Source organism: Delphinapterus leucas, chromosome 3 (genome assembly GCF_059928025.1).
Source record: "Delphinapterus leucas isolate spDelLeu-1000000601 "Yukka" chromosome 3, BTC_Dleu_Yukka2, whole genome shotgun sequence".
NCBI classification, from domain to species: Eukaryota; Metazoa; Chordata; class Mammalia; order Artiodactyla; family Monodontidae; genus Delphinapterus; species Delphinapterus leucas.
The window spans coordinates 126,708,486-126,728,979 of NC_143131.1; the positions used below are offsets into that span (position 1 = coordinate 126,708,486).

The following is a 20,494-nucleotide window of genomic DNA, read 5'->3' on the forward strand; positions in this document are numbered from 1 at the left end:
GATTTCTAATCTGTTTGTTGTCCAAACCCTTCATTTGGGCTTCACCAGGAAATTAGGTCACTGATTTTATGCAGCAAAATATTAACCAAAGTGCTGCAGGTTAAGGGCAAAACTTATACAAATATCACCAAGGTTACAGTTGCTGGATCTGTGGGAGTTTTTCTAAACCCAAAATGTGGTTTGTGTGATAGATTTTGCTCTTGTTCTAAATGTGCCTGTACCCGGGAAAAAGGAAAGGTAGGCTCTTTTCTCTCCTTCTGTCTACACTAAATGCACTCCTATTCTGCGGACCTGAGACAGAGAGTAACACTGGAAACATAGGATTTAAGCTGTATGTTTTCAAATAAGTCTCTGCTCTCATTTGTATATTTAATTAAAACCTACCAGGCAGGAAATTATTTATGAGATCCTAGGACAAACCTTGCTGCTAAGGAAAAGTATTATAACAAATTGTAGGTCCTAATAATAATAATAATAAATGCCACCAGCTGATATATGCTGAGCATTTACTATGTGCCAAGCACTTTACTTTTAAATGCAGTATCTCATTTTATCCTCACAACCCTGTGAACTAAAAGCCATTCATAGACAGGTTATATCCCTGAGCCAAGGTTAACTGGCTCGTCTTGCTTGGTTTGTTAAAGGCATTTTTTTTCCATTTATTATCAGGATTCTTCGCCTGTGGTTCATAATTGCCCTTCTGAATTTGATGAATCCCCCTGGCATTGCTTGCCAGATTTTGCATATGGTGTGTTTCTCTAAGGATAGGGTCTGTAGCTTTTATCAACTTTTCAGAGCTGTCCATGGCCCAAAATAAAGTGAAAAGCTTTAGTTCTGGGTTAATGCAAATCCAAAACAGAGCCCTGAAAGCTTCTTTGATAATTACACCAAAGCCTTCTCTTGTATAACTGACTCTATTTCAGACCATATATTTTTTTTCTTCAGTTTAGATGATATAAGGTCCTGGTACCAGGAGGTGTGTCTTTCTGGCTCAGCTGGAGAAGCCATTGGTATTTAGCTGAGGCCTCATTTCCCTCTGACAAGTACCTCATAAGAGATGCCCTGAGTTGATAGATGTTCAAGAGAGGTGCCGCCCATCATTATGGACTGTGGACACCAGCCCTCAGTCATCATCTCCACATCTCGTCAAACCACACTTTAAAAGGCACTAACGTAATATTGGTTGCTATAATTTAGTAGCTTAACATTGTTATTTTAAATTGGATCTCTCTACTGACTGCTTAGGTTGTAGGAGTTATGCTTAAAAACTTTAAATCTTCTGTTTCCCCAATCCTGCTACATAATTTTAGACTCTTCAAACGTAGCCTGTTAACTGAACTAAATTGACATTTCCTCAAGTCTGAGTCTTCGAAGCATATTTCATTTTAAACAGAGTGCATTTTAATTTTCGATGAGCTGCAAATTTGTTTTAGATTTTTAGGGTTACCAAACATCTTGAATCATACAGAAAATATTACAGCATAGTAGCTTAAGGTTTGTATGTAGATAGTCCGTTTCCAACTTGCTCCTCACACCACAAACTCAAGACAGCGTGGCGATTTTCTCACCGGTTACGTGTCACATCTACTTCACCAGCCAGTTTGTTCATGTTGGTCAGAATTAGGTCCAGAGTAGCAATTTCCCTGGTTGCTTCCTCTGTTTTCTGGGAAACAACATTGCCTGCCGGGCAAGTCAGGAACTTGTCAGGTGCTCGGGTGTTAGCTCAATGAGACGTTTTATTGGTCTGGACTTTTTAGGTGGCGGGAACTCAGCTCGAGCAACATTGGGTACAAGGGGGCTGATGAGCTCACAGAACTTAGGAGAGTCCAGGAGCAGCACAGCCGGGTTGAGGGGCCCACAGGGGCAGCAAGTGGGTCTTCTCCCTGCTCCTTTTTGTGCGTGGCCTCATGCTCTCCTGATCCAGACTGACTGCCTCCCTGTCAGGGGCAGGAGGGCACAGCCAGCTCCTGGGCACCGTGGGCACAGTGAAGCCCCAGAGACTCCAAGGAGGCTGACTTTGGCTGCATGCCCACACCCAGGCCAGGGCAGGGAGACAGCGATGGGCGAGCAAGCAAAACATCTAAGCTCCCCGAACCCCAGTTTCCCTCTCTGAAAACAGTGATAACCATGGCCTATGTCAGCAGGCTCAGTGAGGACTGAATGAGCAAATGCATGGGAAAGGCTTAGCATAGAGCCTGGTGCCACCAGCTCCACCAGTACAAGCTCATGATAAACACCCAGTCGTGTAGAGATGGCCATTCTCCCTGAGCCATGACTAATAAATGCTGGTTACTGTCAATATTACCATCATTATTAATAACACTTAGCACAGGGCTCAGCATATGTTATTGATCATTATTATTTTTTACTCAATTACCATTGTTATAAAGTACATAGCATAAGGGCTGGCACAGACACTCTCTAAATATTAGTTATAATAATAACAATAAGAATAATAAGAATACTCAGTGCCTGACACAGACGAAGCACTCAATACATTTGAATTGTGGTCCTAACTGTTATTAGTAGTATCCTGTGAATTACTGGGCATCTCGGGACTGCCATTCTCTTTTGCTTGTCCTGCCTGATATCCTCATGGTAACCAGCATCACAGTAGCCAAGCACTTTTCTCCCTTAAGCTCTTTATTAAGCTTCAAGCCCACTTGATCATGTCAGGTCCAGGCAAACCGGTCTTTTCCACTTCTCCCGTGGTGCCTCATCCCTGGGCACCAGCCCAACCTTCCAGGAGGGTGCGCCGGCAGCTAAGCCCAGCTTCTGCTCTGTGACTCCACCTGCCCAGCCAGCCCTCTGCTCTGGGAGTAGGAGAGTAAACACCACCCACCACCTTCAAGTCTCTCCATTACTCCTTTCCCCTTACCCAAACTAGATCTTGGCAAACAGGGGGTTTTGGTAGGGGACAGGAGATAATAACAACAACAACTACACTTACATAGTGCCTGCTCTTGGCAGACACTGTTCTCAGTGCTCTACATACATTAACTCATGAATCCGCACAACAAATGTACAAGGCAGGTACTGTAATCATCCCATCTTCTAGATGGGAAAACTGAGGCACAGAGAGGTAACTGACTTGCTCTAGACGATGCCGCTAGTAAACGATGTAACCAGGATTGGAACGTCTTAAGAATATTACACTAAGTAATACATAAATTGCCTCATATATGGTGAAGATTTCCCAGTGGCCAAGATTATAGCAATGATATCGTTGTTATTACATGTCACATTCAACAAAAGGGCTCACTCTTCTCCTCCTGCTGAGATTGGAACACTTAGTAGCAAGTGAAGAGAAGAGTGCCCCATGGTTCACAGAAGTGGTCCCCCTAATGATGGGGGTGGGGAGGAATTTTTTTAATTGAGGTAATATTCACATAAAATCAACCATTTCAGAATGAACACTTCAGGAGCTTTTAGTACATTCACAGTGCTCTGCAACCACCACCTCTATCTAGTCCTGAAATATTTTTATCACCCCAAAAGGAAACCCATAGCCATTAAGCAGTTGTTCCCCATTCCCCTCCCCTGAGCCCCTGGCAGCCACGAATCTGCTTTCTGTGTCAAGACAGAATATTTTGGGTATTTCATAAAGATGTGGCCTTTCGTGTCTATCTTCTTTCACTTAGCGTAATGTTTTCCAGATTCATCCACATTGTACCATGTGTCAGTGTTTCCTTCCTTTTTACAGCTGAATAATATTCCATTATATGGATACACCACGCTTGTTTATTCGAGTGTGGATTTTAAAGGAGCCTTTCCAAGGTCCTAGCAAGGCTGTGTCAGAAAGATAATGCTTCTAACATAAAGGCAGAACTCGGAAACCTCACCCTGTTATGATCAAGAGAAATCCAGAGAAGAAACCTAACAATCTGGCTGGGATCAGAAGCTGAAAACTCAATGCCTACTTAAACGAGCGAGAAAGGCCAGGAGGCAGACAGCAGGGTCTGAAAGTATTCATCTTCAAAAATGCTTCAAAACAAAACAAAACAAAAAACACTGCGTTGGCCAAACAGAACCTTCTGGTGGGCCGGTTTCAGTCCCTGCTGTGTCTGTAAGCCTGGCTGGGCTTCTGGAAGACTGTGGCACCAGCTCCAGCTTTGGTATTGTAATCTCCACTAATGTGAAAAAAAAAAAAAAAAAGGGTGTTAGCAAATTGAATTTACAGGCCTGGCAGAGAGGTGGGTGGGTTCCCAAACCTTAAATAATCCACAGTGTTACAGGTATGGGGTGTGCTGTAACCAGTCAGAGAGAGAAGGCTGAATGCTGACTCCGCTAAGGATTAAAAACAGCCTTAATGCCTGGCTGAGGGACAGTTTTGGAGATCTAGGTTTCTATCTCTGAGTCAGCTGATACAGAAATAGCTAATCCTTCACTTCCATCACATTTACAGGAGGTTTTAACTGCAGAATCTGGAATTGTGGGTGATAGTCTCAGAGGATGAGCGTGTAACTCGTGGAATCAGGAGTCTAACAAGCAAAAAGTGCACCCAATACTTTGTACTTCCCACTCCCCTGCCCTTAATCCTTGTTCTACTTTATAAGACATGATGAGCAAGTTAATCTCTTCCCACAGAGAGGCATTAAAATATTCAAAAACCCTTTTCCGCATTCTGTTATGTCTTCTCTTCTCCATGGAGAAGACCCTGCCTTAAGGCCTAATTTTGAGTCACCTCTCCATCCTGATTACCGTTGTCCTGTGGGTGCATATCAGTCTGTCTCTTTTTCTAAAATACAAAGATGGGATCCAACCAGTCACTCATTCATTTCTGAATCAGGTAGTCTTTTAGGATGAGAGCTATTGACTGATGACATATGCAGACCCTAATCTTACAGGGGTCTTCATGAACAAATCATCTTTTCTTACCTTCATTTATCTAAGTTTATTGCTAACCTCCAACAAATCCTTTCCCTCTTTAATTTAAATGATATACTGCCAAAACCCAAACTTCTGCTTTTTTAAAATTTCTAATTATAGTTTCTTTCTCCCTTTTGATCCCTCCCCCACCCATCCACCCCCCACACACACTTATAAAAACCTGCTTTCCTGTATGCAGAATGCTGAAGCCATCTGTGGTTCAGCCTTATTTCAGAACAGATACGTCAATGGCATGGAGAGACCATCTAGTCTGATGCCCTCGCTTTACACACCATTTCCCCCTCTGAGAACCTCTGTCTGACCTTTTACCTTCCCTGCGCCTCTGCCTCTTTCACTTAATCTCACAACCTTCTGAGGCATCTGCGTCCACCTCATCCATTTCCCACGGTGACCTGTAACGCGCTTCCTGCCAAAGCCACTGCAATAAACAACTTCTGGTGGGTTCAGCGGCAACTCGGAGAGGACCAGAAATGCTCTCCCTAATAATTCCCGAAGCTGGGACCCCAACCCCACCACTTGGTGGTGGACACACCCTAAGATTGCCGAATCAAGCTGCAGACCCAGAGTCCCTCTACTGGGCTTTGAGAGCCATTGCACTTTACATTAGAAGGAAGTAATCTCATACAGAACCCATTAGGAACACCCAAGAACATCAGCAAACCAGAATCAGAGAGCCCCATCCCACAAGTGACAAAACTGGCCCTAGAATTAGAATTTTTAAGATATAATCTCCAAGACCATCCAAAGCCCACCTCGTTGTTATTCAGATGAAGCAGGTGGGACGGAGCAGAGCCCCAGCAGGGCTGCTTACTGTGGGCCCCTCCTCTCACCACCATGTTTTTAGGCCTCATTGTTCAACCCTACACCACCCCCCTGTCACTTAGCCAGTATCCAGTCCTAGGGGTTCCAGGCAACAAACCATAATGGAAAAGATATTCTAAAAACGAAGTCAGACAAACAAATGCCATCTGGGTGCTCAGGAATCTAGCCATTTGCTGGCTCCTTTCCTTTTAGGGTTGATTACAAGAGCAGTGGCACCAGAGGGATAATATGTTCCTATTTTTCCCTCTAATCCAGGACACCTGTCCTTTCTTTGAGGAATGTGTAATATTTGGAGCTTCTTCTCAGCACATGACCAGCACCTGTTGCTCATGCCTTTCCAAATTGGCCTCTCCGATTTGGGGCTGGCCAACTGGACCCCCATCCACAAGAGAATGTGGGCAGCCGACTATGCTAAGTTTGAAGAGTCTGGAGTCTCTTAGAAATTAGCAGGTCAGGATAGTGCTCTCAAGCAGAATATATACATCATGACACCCCCTCCCCTTAAATGTGATAGCTCTGGTAGACTGTCGTAAGTCTTTGAAGAGAAAGGAAGGCTGGAGTTCACCACAGTCTGTCACTTTATTTCACCTCCACTGCCATTCATTCATTCAACAAATATTTATTGACCACCTGCTCTGTGTCACTCACTGCCAATCGTCCACTCATGTAATCACCCCACAAACATGTACGGGGCCTCTGCTGAGACCAAAGCCCCATGCTGGATGCCATAGGAGACCCAGCAATGAAGAAAGCTCAGCTCCCACCCAGAAGGAGCTCTTAATTTAGTGGGAGTGATAAATCCACAAGCTACTATGTTTTAAGACCATATTGCTGGGACAAAGAAAGATGGATCATAGAGGAGAGAGAAGTCACTCCCAGCTGGCAGGTAAGAAGGGTCACAGGATGTCATGTAAGAGGTGGACCTCGAGGAAGGGCAGGGTTTGGACAGGCAGAATGCATGGGTGGTTGAATTGATGTGGCGGCAGAGATCTGAAAACCAGGGGGTCCTCCTGGCTGCTGTGCAGGGGAGTAAACAGAGGTGGAGGATGGGGAGAGACCCCAAATTCTAGTAGGTGTGAAAGGTCTGAGGCTTTGTTATTTTCCTGGCCCCTTAGGCTCTGAGGTTTGGCACCCCATCTGCAAACAGGCAGCCCGGGCAGAGAAGAAGTTAAAGGTAAGCAAGCGGGTGGTGATACCAAACCAGCTACTTCTAGCCACAGGCTGGGGGCACTGTGCTTTACTAGAGAGTCACTCTTAGTGTGTACACTTTCAAATGTGTGCCTGTATCCTTGGATTTCCTTAATAGTAACATCCACCTCATGGGGTTTTTGAAGGGATTAAGACATTGGATGTGAGAGCACTTTGAAAACGGTAAAGCACTGTATGAATGTGAGTTTTTAGTGTTTCTGGGGTGAGGCTATACCCTTCCCATTACTTACCAAGATGGTGACCTCTCTGAGGCACGTAGGCCATGGTTTTTCCCCAGCCGAAGGTCATTAATAACAGTGGTTAAAACTGTCACAGAAATGGACAGTTTGCAAGGCATCTTCACAGCCACTGTCTGATTTGATTTAACACCATTGGGCAGGTGGGTTAGGAATTGTGTCTTTGCTTTGCTTGTGAGAAAACCAAGGCCTTAAAGAGGGTGGTGACTTGCCCACAGTAATGCAGCCAGGCAGAAGCACAGACAGCGTCCCCAGGCACACGCTAGAGCAGCTGAGGACCTGTGTCCCTCTGAATGACTGTGCTCTGACAAGTACTAGGAAGTCCTGTGAATCTGGGTTCTTGATCCAAGGACTGCAAGAGGGGTGGGGCACAGCTCCTGAGTCTTTGATGGTATGGAGGGGAGACCTGGGTTGTGTGCTGGGGTGTCTCTACACGCTGGCCCCCAGATATCAACTTGGCCCTTGGGACGCTATTAAAGTTACCTGCTAGAATCTCAACTAAAAACACATGTGTACAATTTCTGACCAGCTGGTTAAACATTATCCCCTTTGCCATCTCATCTGTTTCATTTGTGAAAGAGCTGGTCTATTGATGCATATTTTTTTTGAGCTGTGAGTTTTTTCCCCTGTTTCTTCCAAGGCCTCTCCCTTTAAAGGTCTAAGAAAATCTTATTGTCCTTTTCGTCCACAGTTTCCTTCTCTTTGTTGGCATTTCTCAAATTTCAGTTATCTCTCTACAACCCCGATGCTTTTTGCTGTATCTGTGTATCACTCGTATTACTATATGCTTCATTTTTTTCTTTACATCAACTCACTACTTTTTACTTCATCAAACTTATTTTAAAATAAAACTTTATATCACCCAGTGGAAAACCAGTATTATTTTTTATAAATAGAAGGTTAACCCTAAAATAAATTCATTGAAAATGAAATATTTCGTAACAATAACTCTTAGAAATTCTAGCTAAATCATGTTACCTGAACTCTCTTTATTTAAAAGAAGGGAGGGGCGGTGAGGTGTGGAAGGTGGAATTAGCAATTGTTATTGAAATGTATTAGGACCAAATTAAGACTTCCTCCTTGATCTAACCAAGGGACTGAAATAGAATTTTACATTTTATTCTCTCGCTCTGTGACTCAGTATTATCAAATTTTCTGCCAAAATTCATCTCCCCAGAGCCACACTAGTTCGCAATCTACAGTTTGGGAAACAGTGCTATATAGTCCAACTTAGAATGCTTTAAGTTGCAGGATGAGAGGTCTGGGAGGGAACGTAGCAGTCCTTGAGACCAGCCCCTGCGTTTCACAGATCAGGAATTCAGGATCCCTAAAATCGCATAGTTTACCAGTGGGCCTTGATTTCCAATCTGTTTACTTTTTAAGCACATCATGCTCTTAGATGCAGCAAGATAAACTTTGTGCTGTTCTGTTAAAGGAGCCATGAGTCCATCATTGCCATTGTCCAGAGAAAGATTTTTTAAGTCTCTCACTTAGGTTGATGTCATTTTGCAATGGATACACTATAAAAAGAATCAGTATGTTGTGCAATTACATGACGTTTAACCTACCTTTATGTTTTGTATAAACAGACTGCTAAGGAATGATGCTAACCAGTTTTATTCCTTTAAAGTAAATACATTATTGACTGGGATAAGCCAAAATGAAGAGCTTTATGAGTAGCTTCCTATCTAAAAGGCCAATTAAAAATATGTTAAAAAAAATCCTGTTCAACAGCATAAAGTCCTGTGCATTTCCAATTTCATTCACAATCAGACATTGATTTAAAAGGCAGAAAATAAAGAGACAGTACAGAAACAGCCAGAGTGCTTTCAGCAGTATTGCTAATGTTCCCCGAAGAACTGCGCTCTTATAGCCCCGTCTCCCCGCTCCCCACAAGGTTGGAGATGCCGTCTCTCACCCTCTGTCTTCATCTCTCCCACAGCATAGGCGGACGTCTGAAACTTCCATCTCACCCCCTGGATCTAGCATCGGGTCACCCAACCGAGTCATCTGCGTATGTATCACTTTTCAGCCACCGAACAGCCTTGCTCATCCCCAGGCCTGTTAATTAAAGAGTCTCTAAGGACAGCCAAAGACAGCAGTCAGGTTTCCATCCAGCCAATGTCTAGTGTGTGCCTGTCATGTGCTAGACTCCGTGCTAGGTCCTGAGGATGCAGTCGGGGACAGGGAAGACACGGACCCTCACGGAACCCACAGCCTTGTAAATAGTTACAGGGATAACATCAAGTTCAGTAGAAGCTCTGAAGCCAATAATGATGTGCCTCTTCCCCCTGAGTCCTTGAGACCAGGGCAAAGTGAAATTTGGGTCAGAGTGGTGTTTGGAGTGGGTCTTGGGGGGGGGATGTTGATGTGGAGATAGTGGCGTGTGATAAAGAGGCAGACAGGAGGAAGAAGCCATACGAATGTGGAAACATGACTATAAAGGGTCTGCAAACATAAAGAAGAGCTTCCTAGTCATGTGAGAAGTCCAGGGATGGAGGAAACTACACGCATGTGTCTGAGTTCCCAGCCCCAGAGGCACTGAAACACAGAGACACTCCTCATTTGCAGGGATGTGGCAGAACGGACAAGAGTTGAGTCAGATGACCTCACAGGTCCCTTGGATATGTAATTTATTCATTCATTCATTAAGCAAATGCATCCTTGAATGTCTCCTCTGGGCTAAGTGCTGGGCTCTGGCGAGCTGCACCTGCCTGTCCTCATGACATTGACCCCATAAGTCCACGGATAATCAGATGCCATTCTAATAAGTGCCAGGGAGAAAAAGCGCAGGGTGCTCTGATGATGCTGCAGATGGACAGAGGGACCTGACAGTCTAGGACCAGTTGGGAGAAGAGTCCTGAGGAAGAAACAGATAAGCCCACGCCCGAGAGGTAAACAGAAGCTAGGTAAGGGAGGTGAGGAACGCAGAGCCGGAGAGGGCTGCAGTGAGCAGGGGAGGGGCCTGGCAGTCAGCAAACCTCTTGCAGCCTTTCTCATGTCAAAGGGCCATGAAGACCAGAAAGGAGGGAAGTGGTCCAGAGCAGGAAACCCACTCCTCATGAGAAGCTCTAGAGACAGTCCCCAAACAAGCCAGCTCTGAGTAGGCCCTGCCCACCATTGCTTCATCATTATTTCACTCCAGATCCACATTCAGTTTCGTCCTCGATCCCTGGATAAAGCCCATCGATGAGACTGTTTCCTTTCCTTTCTTCTGTTCAAATGAATAAAAGACGTAAGAGTTAGCATTGACTGCAACTTCAATATGGGTCAGCACAGCCATGTGGCTCCCACAAAAGAGAAGAGACTTTGATCACAGGCTGTCCTCATTGAAGATTCTAGTCCAGAACAAGAGAGATGACAGCTCCCCTGGTGCTGTGAATGGGGCCGGACCACAGTAGGATTAATGAGCTTAGTTTCAGAGCCTGCAGGGTGAGAAGGTTACTGGCAAACGTGCGCACGTCTCCAGAAGAGCATTACCAGACGTACACAGCTGCATAGAATGTCACTACCCCCCAGCTGGCCTCCCTGTGCTTCCGGGAAGCCACCTTAAATTCTGTGAATTAAGTTAGGCCCAGATGACGTTCACCCTGGCATTCTGGAGGAAGCTCGTAGAGTTGCCCCTGTGAGAAGCAGCCCCGCTACAGGTGAACAGCAGCAGCTGGAGACACCTGCCATTGTGCCCTTCAAATGGGGGCTTATCCACTGAGACCAGTCACCCCTGGCATATCCCAGCATTGGCCTCTGTCTCCCCTCCCGTATTCTGCTCTCACCTCCAGCTGCTCTGGGGAATGGCTGCCCCTGTCATGTGAGCCATGTTTTAAGTCAGACCGTTCCACACATGGTTTCCAAATTCAGGGAAGAATCCATCCAACCACTTTTGGGACATTTAGTAACAGGCAGAGAGATCCAGTATTGGTTCAGCGTTCATAAATATGGAGGTTTGGTATTAAAATAGAATGATCAGTGAACCTGGAGGGGGCAAGTTCTTTCAAACTTTGCTCCACTCCCCACTGACTGCTAGAATCATCTCCAGCCCAATGTGTTCTCTTCCTTTCTTCCTGGCTAATTACGTTAGGATGCCTCTGTTCCATCACTGTGCCTCCAGACCTAAGGCTCATTTATAACCCAGTAAACAAGGAAGTATAGGAAGAAATATAAATTTAGTGTTTTTGAGGTTTGGAGTAAAGTGCCCAGATAAATCTTGACAAGTTTGTAAGATGCCAAGAGCTCTCAAGGTCAAAATCTAACATCCCATGATAAAAGGCAGCAGTCAGTTCAGCAAGTGGACTCGCCTAATAAGGTTCCCTCTACCCACACCCCGCCAAATTGGTACAGTTGTGGGTGTCTGGCCTGGGCAGTCTCTGGCAGAAATGAGATGGCACACCTCAAAGGGTTTAAGTATGGAGGGAGTGTGTACAGAATTGTGGGCAGGGTCAGGGGACCCACAAGACCTAGTGCGGCATCCAGAGTCAGCAACAGCAGGAGGCTGTCACCACCCTAAGCCTAAAGGGAAGGGCTGGCCAGAGCTGCATCTGTGGCAGAGCAGCCGGGACGGGAGCCAAGTCCATCACGGCCGGGCAGGGCGGGTGCAAGGGAGACATGTACACAGCCCCGCTCTCCACTCAGCCTGCAGGTGCCCCTCATTAGCCAAACCCAGCTGAAAGCCAGGGAGCCTGTGACACAGTCCGTGGGACCTCAGAGCTCAGACCAGGGCCAGGAGGAGTGGGCAGTGGGTCTCAGGTGAGCAGACAATGAACAGCATGGTGCCCAGACAGCAGTAGGATGGGATGGGGATGAAGGAGTGGAAGGGCCTTGGGAAGTGTTTAAAACATCAACAGTCCCAAGGTCTTTATGAAAGTTGCTCTCTCTATGGCAGTCTTGGCCCTGAGACTTACCTGGCCCCCCAGACACTGGGAGAACGTTATAGGATAATACAGTCTCCTTGGATTCTCTCTTAATCTACCTCATCTCAGGACCTTGTAAGCCACAGTGGTTTTGGGGGACAGATCCTGACTGACCATAGCAGAAACCGGGTGACCAGAAACAGAGGGAATGGCTGGAGGACGCAGATGTGGAAAGGACGTGGCTTCAGGAGCCACAAGATGGAAGCTGTCCTGAGCGGGGGAAGCTGTCTAAGTCCTTGTGGTTCTAGAGGGTTGAACTCAGGCCAAGGCAGGTGGTAGGTAGAGGCTCGCTTCAGTTCGATGCGAGGAGCAGCTCTCTGAGTGCAGCTCTCTGCCAGTTGTTAAGACGGTGAACTCGCCATCCTGGGAAGCCAGGAGAGGCCAGTGGAGGGGGCAGGCTCCCAGGCTAGACTGCCTGGGTTTGAATTCTGGTACAGCTACTTATTAGCTGTGACCTTGGGCGAGTTCACTGATTTCTCTGTGCCTGTTTCCTTATGCAAAAACGAGGATAATATTCGTATGGACTATTAGAGTTGGTGGTTGTATGGATTAACGGAGTTAAACCACATAAGGGACTTAGGATGGAGTCTGGCTCACAATAAGTGGTCAAGTGTTAGCTAGTGTTTTACTGCCGTGATTAATTCTGTCTTTACAACCTTCATCATCTTCTTCAAGGATGCTGTGAATGAAGATGCCCTCACTGTGTGGGGTTTGGAAGGCTGGATTCAGCCCTACTGGCTAAGCGGTACAAGTTGCAGAATCTTTTGAGCCTCAGTTTCCTCATCTGGAAAACAGGAATCATATTTTTTTAATTTACTTTTTATTTTATGTTGGAGTATAGTTGATCTGGAAAACAGGAATCATATTTTTTTAATTTACTTTTTATTTTATGTTGGAGTATAGTTGATTTACAATGTTGTGTCAGCTTCAGGTGTACAGGTGTACTGTAGCTAAGTCAGCTAAAGTGACTTAGCTATACAGACACATATATCCATCCTTTTTCAGATTCTTTTCCCATATAGGTTATTACAGAATATTGAGTAGAGTTCCCTGTGGTATACAGCAGGTCCCTGTTGACTGTCAATTCCATGTATAGTAGTGTGTATATGTCAATCCCAAACTGCCGGTCTATTCCTCCCCGCTCCCACCTTTCCCCCTTGGCAGCCATAAGTCTGCTTTCTAAGTCTGTGAGTCCGTTTCTATTCTGCAAATAAATTCATCTGTATCATCCTTCTAGATTACACATATAAGTGATATCATGTGATATTTGTCTTTCTCTGTCTGACTTCACTTAGTATGATAATCTCTAGGTCCATCCATGTTGCTGCAAATAGCATTATTTCACTCTTTTTTATGGCTGAGTAATAATTCCATTGTATATATGTACCACGTCTTCTTTATCCATTCCTCTGTCGATGGACATTTAGGTTGCTTCCGTGTCTTGGCTCTTGTAAATAGTGCTGCAGTGAACATTGGAGTGCGTGTATCTTTTCGAATTATGGTTTTCTCCAGATATATGCCCAGGAGTAGGATTGCTGGGTCATATGGTAGCTCTATTTTTAGTTTTCTGAGGAACCTCCATACTGTTCTCCATAGAGCTGTACCAATTTACATTTCCACCAACAGTGTAGGTGGGTTCCCTTTTCTCCACACCTTTTCCAGCATTTATTGTTTGTAGACTTTTTGATGATGGCCATTCTGACTGGTAGAAGGTGACACCTCATTATAGTTTTGATTTACGTTTCTCTGATAATTAGTGATGTTGAGCACCTTTTCATGTGCTTTTTGGCCACCTGTATGTCTTCTTTGGAGAAATGTATATTTAGATTCTTCTGAATTTCATTCTTTTACATGTAGGTGTCCAGTTTTCCCAGCACCACTCATTGAAGAGACTGTCTTTTCTCCATTGTATATTCTTGCCTCCTTTGTCAATAGATTAATTGACCATAGGTGTGTGGGTTTATTTCTGGCATTTCTCTCCTGTCCCATTGATCTATATTTCTGTCTTTGTGCCAGTACCATACTGTTTTGCTGACTATAGCTTTGTAATGTAGTCTGAAGTCAGGGAGCCTGATTCCTCCAGCTCCATTTTTCTTTCTCATAATTGTTTTGGCTATTTGGGGGTCTTTTGTGTTTCCATACAAATTTAAAAATTTTTTTGTCCTAAAAATTAAGAATAATATTGACACTACACAGAGGCATACTGACATTTGGAGGAGATCATTCCTATACAGCACAGGACCTCACACATATGTTCTGTCAATGTGGTGTCAGTGTGAGCCCAGGTGGAATGAATGACCTGTCTTATTCTCACATTCTGCGAGTCTTCCATCCTAGCTGGAGAAGCTCATACCCTCTGTGCCTGGCTTTTGTTTCCTCTCCCCTTTTCCGCTTATCTTTCTGCTTCTTTCCTGTCCATTTCCCTCTTCCTCAGGCTAAAGTGGATAATGAGATCCTTAATTACAAAGACCTGGCAGCTCTCCCCAAGGTTAAGTCCATCTACGAGGTACAACGCCCCGACCTCATTTCCTACGAGCCTCATTCCAGATACACGTCCGACGAGATGCTGGAGAGGTGTGGCTATGGAGAGGTACGGCATCTCGCCCTCTCTCTGGGGCTATTGGAGGAGAGGAGGGCCCTCAGGGTTCCCAGGCCCCTCCATCACAGAGACTTCAGCCTCCATAGTGTTGGCCCCCAGACTCTTTTAAACTGGTATTTATAGTCGACACTTAAAAATCAAGTGATTTCATCCAAAATCTGGCTTCTCTTGAAAAATCAGAACTGGTAACACTACACCAGTGTTTCCACCACCTAGAGATAGGGAGCAGCTCCCTCTGTAGGCAGGACATGGGCTCCCCAATTCTCCCTGATCCCCACTACTCTCTGAGAACCCCAACATAAAAGCCAAGAACCTGTGACCACTTATCACCTGAGGTGGTGTTTCTCTTACAGTGGAGAGATTTTATACATAGCCTACGGCTCTCATCCCCAGCTGTGCTCAGTGGCCACTTAGGTTTATAATCCCCAGTTAGGTAGGTTCTCTGGGTGCTGCCCCTGGCCTTAAGCCCCTGTGCTCAGAGCAAGAGACACTCTTATAAAAAGTACACATCAGAAGGCTTTTGAAATAATTAAATGGTTGCTGGACAAGAGAAAGTGTTTCCTGGAGAAGGCAGGGTGGCTGTTACCCTGGAGGTCCTGACAGTTTACATCCCAGGAGGTTTTCTCACCCCACCCCAGGCCCCTGAGCTGAGATCATTTGGAGCTTCAGAAGGAGCCCTGGCCTCATCCGTACTTCACCACTATCCCCTTCCTCTCTAAGGAGAATGGGGTTCCATTTGGTTTAAGAGCCCAATGCTGAGATTCTCTTAAGTTCTGGCCTCTGAAATGGACCAGGAAAAGGGGACCAAGTGTTTGGTAGAAGCTGATTCTCCTGAAGCCAGAGATGGCAAACTGGGGCCCATAGGCCACAGCCAGCCCCCAGATTTGTTTTGTTTCACCCACAGAGTATCTTTTTAAAATGTAAATTAGTTGTCAACATTTAAACATTAGGAGATTTCACATAAGAGTCTGCACTTCTGCCTTGTCTTGGAAACTTAAGAAGCTGTGTTAGCATGGGATGGACGGTCCAGCCTGGCCTGGGTGCCCTGGAGCTGAGCGCCATCCCCTCTGCAGGCGGTGCCTTCCATCCGCAGCTTGCCCCCCACCACTGGCCCAACTCCTGCATTGATGGCATCAGCCTGGCCCTTGCTTGGCCCTGCATTTGGGAGCCTTGCCCTGGGTCCTGTCCTTATGAGCCACAGAAGGGCGTGAACTGGTAGAGGCACAGGGAAGGGCCATGAACTGGCTCTGAGCTTGCGGTGGGGAAGCCTGGGCCCAGGTGAAGACCCTACCGCTTCTTCCCTGAGGGGCCCTGAGCCATCTCATCCCCTCTCTGGGCTGTGGTTTTTCCCATTTGTAAAAAGAGCATAGTCTCAAGGTTTCCTCCCACCCGTGAGCACTGCTGATATTCTGGGGAGCTGAGGCCGTTCTCTGGGGTGGGGGACGAGGGGCAGCTGCAGGCTTTTCTCTGCTCCCTGTAACCACTCTCTATCCCTCCCTCTTGCCCTCCTCTCTCCTTTCACTCCTTCCATGGCTGCCTTCAAACTTCGCTTCCAAGTCGCTGGGGACCTTATCTCCCTACTCCCAGGTAATTAAACTGGTTCCGGGAGACCTTTTCTATAGTTGTGTCCTTTATGCTGACCAAGCAGACCCCCAATTTCCCCCCCACCCACCCACTGAAGCCCCTGAAGGTGCTCCCCCAATGCAAGCAGAGACAGGGAGACTTAGAAGCATGACCTGGAGGAAGTGGCAGTGGCTTAAAGGGTAGAGATGGCTGGGAGCGAACCTTTCTACCCAGAGATGGCCTCCCTGATGCTTCTGTGATCCTTGGCCAGGATTCCAGGGTCCTGACCCACGGGTTCCATTCAAGGGCATGTGAGTGATGGGTGAAGGCCCTGGAAAGTCTCTGCAGCCTTCCTCGGGCTGTGCATGTAACCCATGGAGGGGGTCTCTGTATTCAGAAGGGCAAAATGGCGCTTCAGCCCCTGGGATCCCAGATTCCATGTCACTTCCCCACCTGACTGCTGGACCCTTGGGCTATAGGTCCCCCTAATTGCAGATCTTGCTTATTATGGCCCTGCTTCCTCCCCCAGGACATCTATGAGAACCTGGACCTCCGGCAGAGACGGGCCTCCAGCCCAGGATACATCGACTCCCCCACCTACAGCCGGCAGGGCATGTCCCCCACCTTCTCCCGCTCGCCTCATCTCTATTACCGCTCCGGTAAGGAAGGGGGAAGCTCCCAAAGGGACAGGAAGAGCCAGGGGTGACAACACAGTGCCTAGATGTCCCCAGCTGCTGAGACAGCATGGGGCTTCCCTGGGTTATCTCCATTACAACATGGTCCTCTGGAGGCTCATGGCCACCCAGGCCTCACTGAGTCCCTGCAGATGCCACTGGCAGGGGAAGAAGAAGGGTACATGGTACTGAGATGCAGCAGGAAGGTGGGTGGCGTGCTGCTGCGGGGAGGGGAGTGGCAGGAAGCCCAGCCATCCTGGCTGGTAGAAAACGTCTCCATCCTCATCCTTTGTCCTGTCCCATCCAGAAGGCAGAACCAGAGGATCAGAAATGGGGAAGTGTCCTGGCCTTCACCTGAGGGCCACCCTGAGGTTAGGGATGAAGCAGGCAGAGCAATTAAGGGAGGGGCCCAGGTGGGGAGCTAAGAGGAGCAAGGATGCCTTCCTGAAGCTCAGTGCTGTTGACTCTTACAACCCACAAAATCTGACTTTGGGGTGAAGCAAGACAACAGGGTCAAGCCTGCTTCTGCAGACCCGGTGCATGAGAGCACAGCCCCCATCCCTGCTGTCATCACCTCACTGCTGCCGTAACCACCGCCACTGCATTAATGCCTGTTTTCTCTGTGCCTCTGCTCTCTCTGGGGACCACTGCCTGCGTGCTCCAGGGCCCGAGAGTGGCCGGAGCTCTCCATACCATAGCCAGTTAGATGTGAGGTCCTCCACTCCAACCTCTTACCAGGCTCCCAAGCACTTTCACATCCCAGGTAGGCTGCCAGCCCGGAATTCCTGGCATGGGTGCATGCTCTGTGGGGTCGCTGGGCGCCCTACACCGGCACCGATGAGAAACTGGGTGCTGGGGACCCTCCCTAACCAGTCACCCGCACTAACTGGCCTCCAGCTCCGACACACCCACTGGCCTTAGCCCACTCCCTAGACAGAACCAGCCTTGATGAGGACCACCAGGAAGCAGCCCAGGGAAGTGCCTTGAATGTCCAAGGGCTGTGATGGGACATGGCAGTAACTGTGCCGAAGGTCATGGGCTTTTGGGATTGAATCCTTGATTCTGCTGCTTATAAGCTTGTGACCTCAGACCAGCTACTTAGCTTCCTGGAGCCTATGTTGTTCCTTCTGGACAGCCAGGCACTGTTCTGGGTCCTGAAAGTGCAACTGTGCTCAAACCAGCCCAGATCCTTCAGGGTGTTTAAGTTCTAATGTGGGGAGAGAGCTAATAAATGAGTAAACAAATAAGTAAAAGGATAATTTCAGGAGATATAGGTGCTAAACATAATAAAACAGGGCACTGCAATAGAGTGATGGCGTGGGGGAGGCTGGGCTATGTGAGGTGGTCAGGGAGGGCTTCTTGGAGGAGGTGACAATGAAGCCAAAAGAGACCCTAGGGAAAAACATCCTGGGCAGAGGGAACAGCAAGTCCAAAGGCCCTGAAACACTGAGCCTGCAGCTGGCCAGCATGGCTGGAGGTGGTGAGCATGAGGTTGCCCCAGAAAGGTCCCATCCAGCCTACTGGGGAGGAGGGGGTGAGAGTGCTAACTGTGGCTGTGGGGTTCTGGGGACGCCCACGTGGAATGAGGCATGGCTGCTGGGTGGGCACCTTCCCGCATGGGGTCTTGCTGAGCACGCGCCTGCCTTATGCCTTCATGCCCACCATCCGAGCCCCAAGCCCCTGCCTCAGCCCCATTTGAATCCATCCATTCCTTTCCCCTCACCTTTCTTGGAACCTGATGGGATGAGGTTGGAAGCTCACCTTTGGAAGAGGAAGTCCACTGGGGGAAAGATGGGGGAGCCTCGGGAGAAGTTGCTAACCACCTCTCTCTTCTGGGACCCACTGACCAACTGGCTGTCTCCTTTTGTCCTGTCTTTCTCTCTCCTCCCCACTGTCCCTTCCCGGTCTGACTGGCAGCTGGAGAAAGTAACATCTACCGGAAACCCCCGATCTACAAACGGCATGGTATGGTCGGGGGCAGAGAGGGCGTGGCCAGGCAGGGGGCGGGGCAGTTAATCTGTGCAGATGGCTCTGTAGGGCCACCAGAGGGACACATACAAGGCTGCAACTCGGCCCTTGTCGGCTGCCCCCAGTCACTCAAGGTGGCCTTGGGGAGGGGGTTGGTGTCATTTCAAAACGGCAAGGAAGGCCTTGTACATCCTTTCCCACCATCTCCTCACTACCCCCCTTGCCCTGCTATCTGCTATCCTAAAGCCCATGGTCAGAGAAACCCTTGTCAAATGCGTGTAGCCCTGGGAGAATGACACTCCAAGGCGCTGGTGCTCAAACTTGGACGTTCGTTAGAATCATGTGGAATGCATACAGATTCCTGGGCCCACCCCAGACTTAATGAATCCAAATTTTATATTTGTTACAGTTTCTCCAGGTGATTCTAATGTCCAGCCCAGCTTGGGAACCACTGCTCTAAACTGTTCTCAGTCACCATGTCCTGAGAGTAGATGGAGGACTGGAGAGGGGATACGGATGAGAAAGGAGCTGAGGGTGCCTTCATTCATTCATCCATATAGTGTTTCTTACAGAACTGTCTGTGGGCCAACTGCACCCAAGAGATTTATTTAAAAAACAGATACCTTGGCCTCCTCCCCTGCCCTAGACTTCCTTAATTAGAAATACTAAGAGTTTGCCCTACGAATCTGCCCTGTAACCAGTTCCATTCACAATTCCTACCTGTGCTCCCTGTGGGAGCCACCACTGAGACCTGTTCATTCTTGCAAAAGCACTCAGTTGAATGAGCACTCCCCTTCCTCTGAGGATGCAGAGACACAGCTGCCACCCTTTATCACCCTTAGGTACCTATGGGTGCCTATGGGATCACAGGGGGAACACAGAATTGGACGAGCATGGAGACAGGCAGAAGCAGCCCTGTACTGGGATCTAAACTCACTGGGCTGATGGAGGAGGTGGTACAAGTATAAACAGTGGCTCTGGGTGCTTACGATCTGACAATTTAGACAAACATCCTCGACTTCAGAGCAGACTGGGTTGGGGTCCAGGTGAGTCCTGAGCAGTGCACATCTACCTGTGGCTGTGGAGGACACGCCATGTACCCCAGTGGTCACAGAAAGGCACCAACCCTGAGAAAGGTAGTTTAACTTTACATCCAGAAAAGGCCCCCAGGTCCCAAGCCCCTCAGGACTGTGTGGAATTTTGTAGGTGGGCCTGAGGGGCAGCACCAAAGCAGGCTCAGGAGGAGCCTGGGCTAGAGGTGGATTGTGCAGATAAGAGGATGGATGAAACGGCTGGAGTGGGAGGGGCTGCACAGGACCCACATCAAAGAGGATTTGCAAGCTTTGGGAGCAAGTGCTGCTGGCTGGCTGAGAGCCATCCCAGGACCCTCTGCTGCTCTGGCTCCACGGAGCCTAGGGCTTGTCCCTGTAGCTTCTCCCTCCTGAGAAATAATCAGGGGCCCCCCATCTCCTTTCCCCAGCCCTCTCTCTGCCCTGGTCAGCTTCTCATCAGTCTTGGGCGTGATAGTCATTGCCCTGGAAGGTTTTGTGCCTACAGTGGGTTTGATGGTCACCCCCATGTTGTGGACTTCAGGGGGAGGCTTAGAGCTGGATGACACCTCAGCCA

The 20,494-nt window shown here is 47.8% G+C and overlaps 1 protein-coding gene across 15 annotated transcripts in view; it reads left to right on the forward strand.

Moving 5' to 3' along the window:
- Positions 1-20,494, forward strand: part of ABLIM3 (actin binding LIM protein family member 3) — a 193,549-nt gene that overhangs the window by 129,671 nt on the left and 43,384 nt on the right. For 10 of the 15 annotated variants that reach the window (XM_089909518.1, XM_089909519.1, XM_030762775.2 and 7 more), the window contains 7 exons: positions 6,828-6,886; positions 9,100-9,171; positions 14,499-14,654; positions 16,221-16,250; positions 16,756-16,885; positions 17,565-17,663; positions 18,818-18,865. In XM_089909518.1, the coding sequence (XP_089765644.1) occupies positions 6,828-6,886; positions 9,100-9,171; positions 14,499-14,654; positions 16,221-16,250; positions 16,756-16,885; positions 17,565-17,663; positions 18,818-18,865 (594 nt within the window). The remainder of the gene's footprint in view (positions 1-6,827; positions 6,887-9,099; positions 9,172-14,498; positions 14,655-16,220; positions 16,251-16,755; positions 16,886-17,564; positions 17,664-18,817; positions 18,866-20,494) is intronic. The other 5 variants (XM_089909527.1, XM_089909520.1, XM_089909524.1 and 2 more) reach the window with 5 other exon arrangements.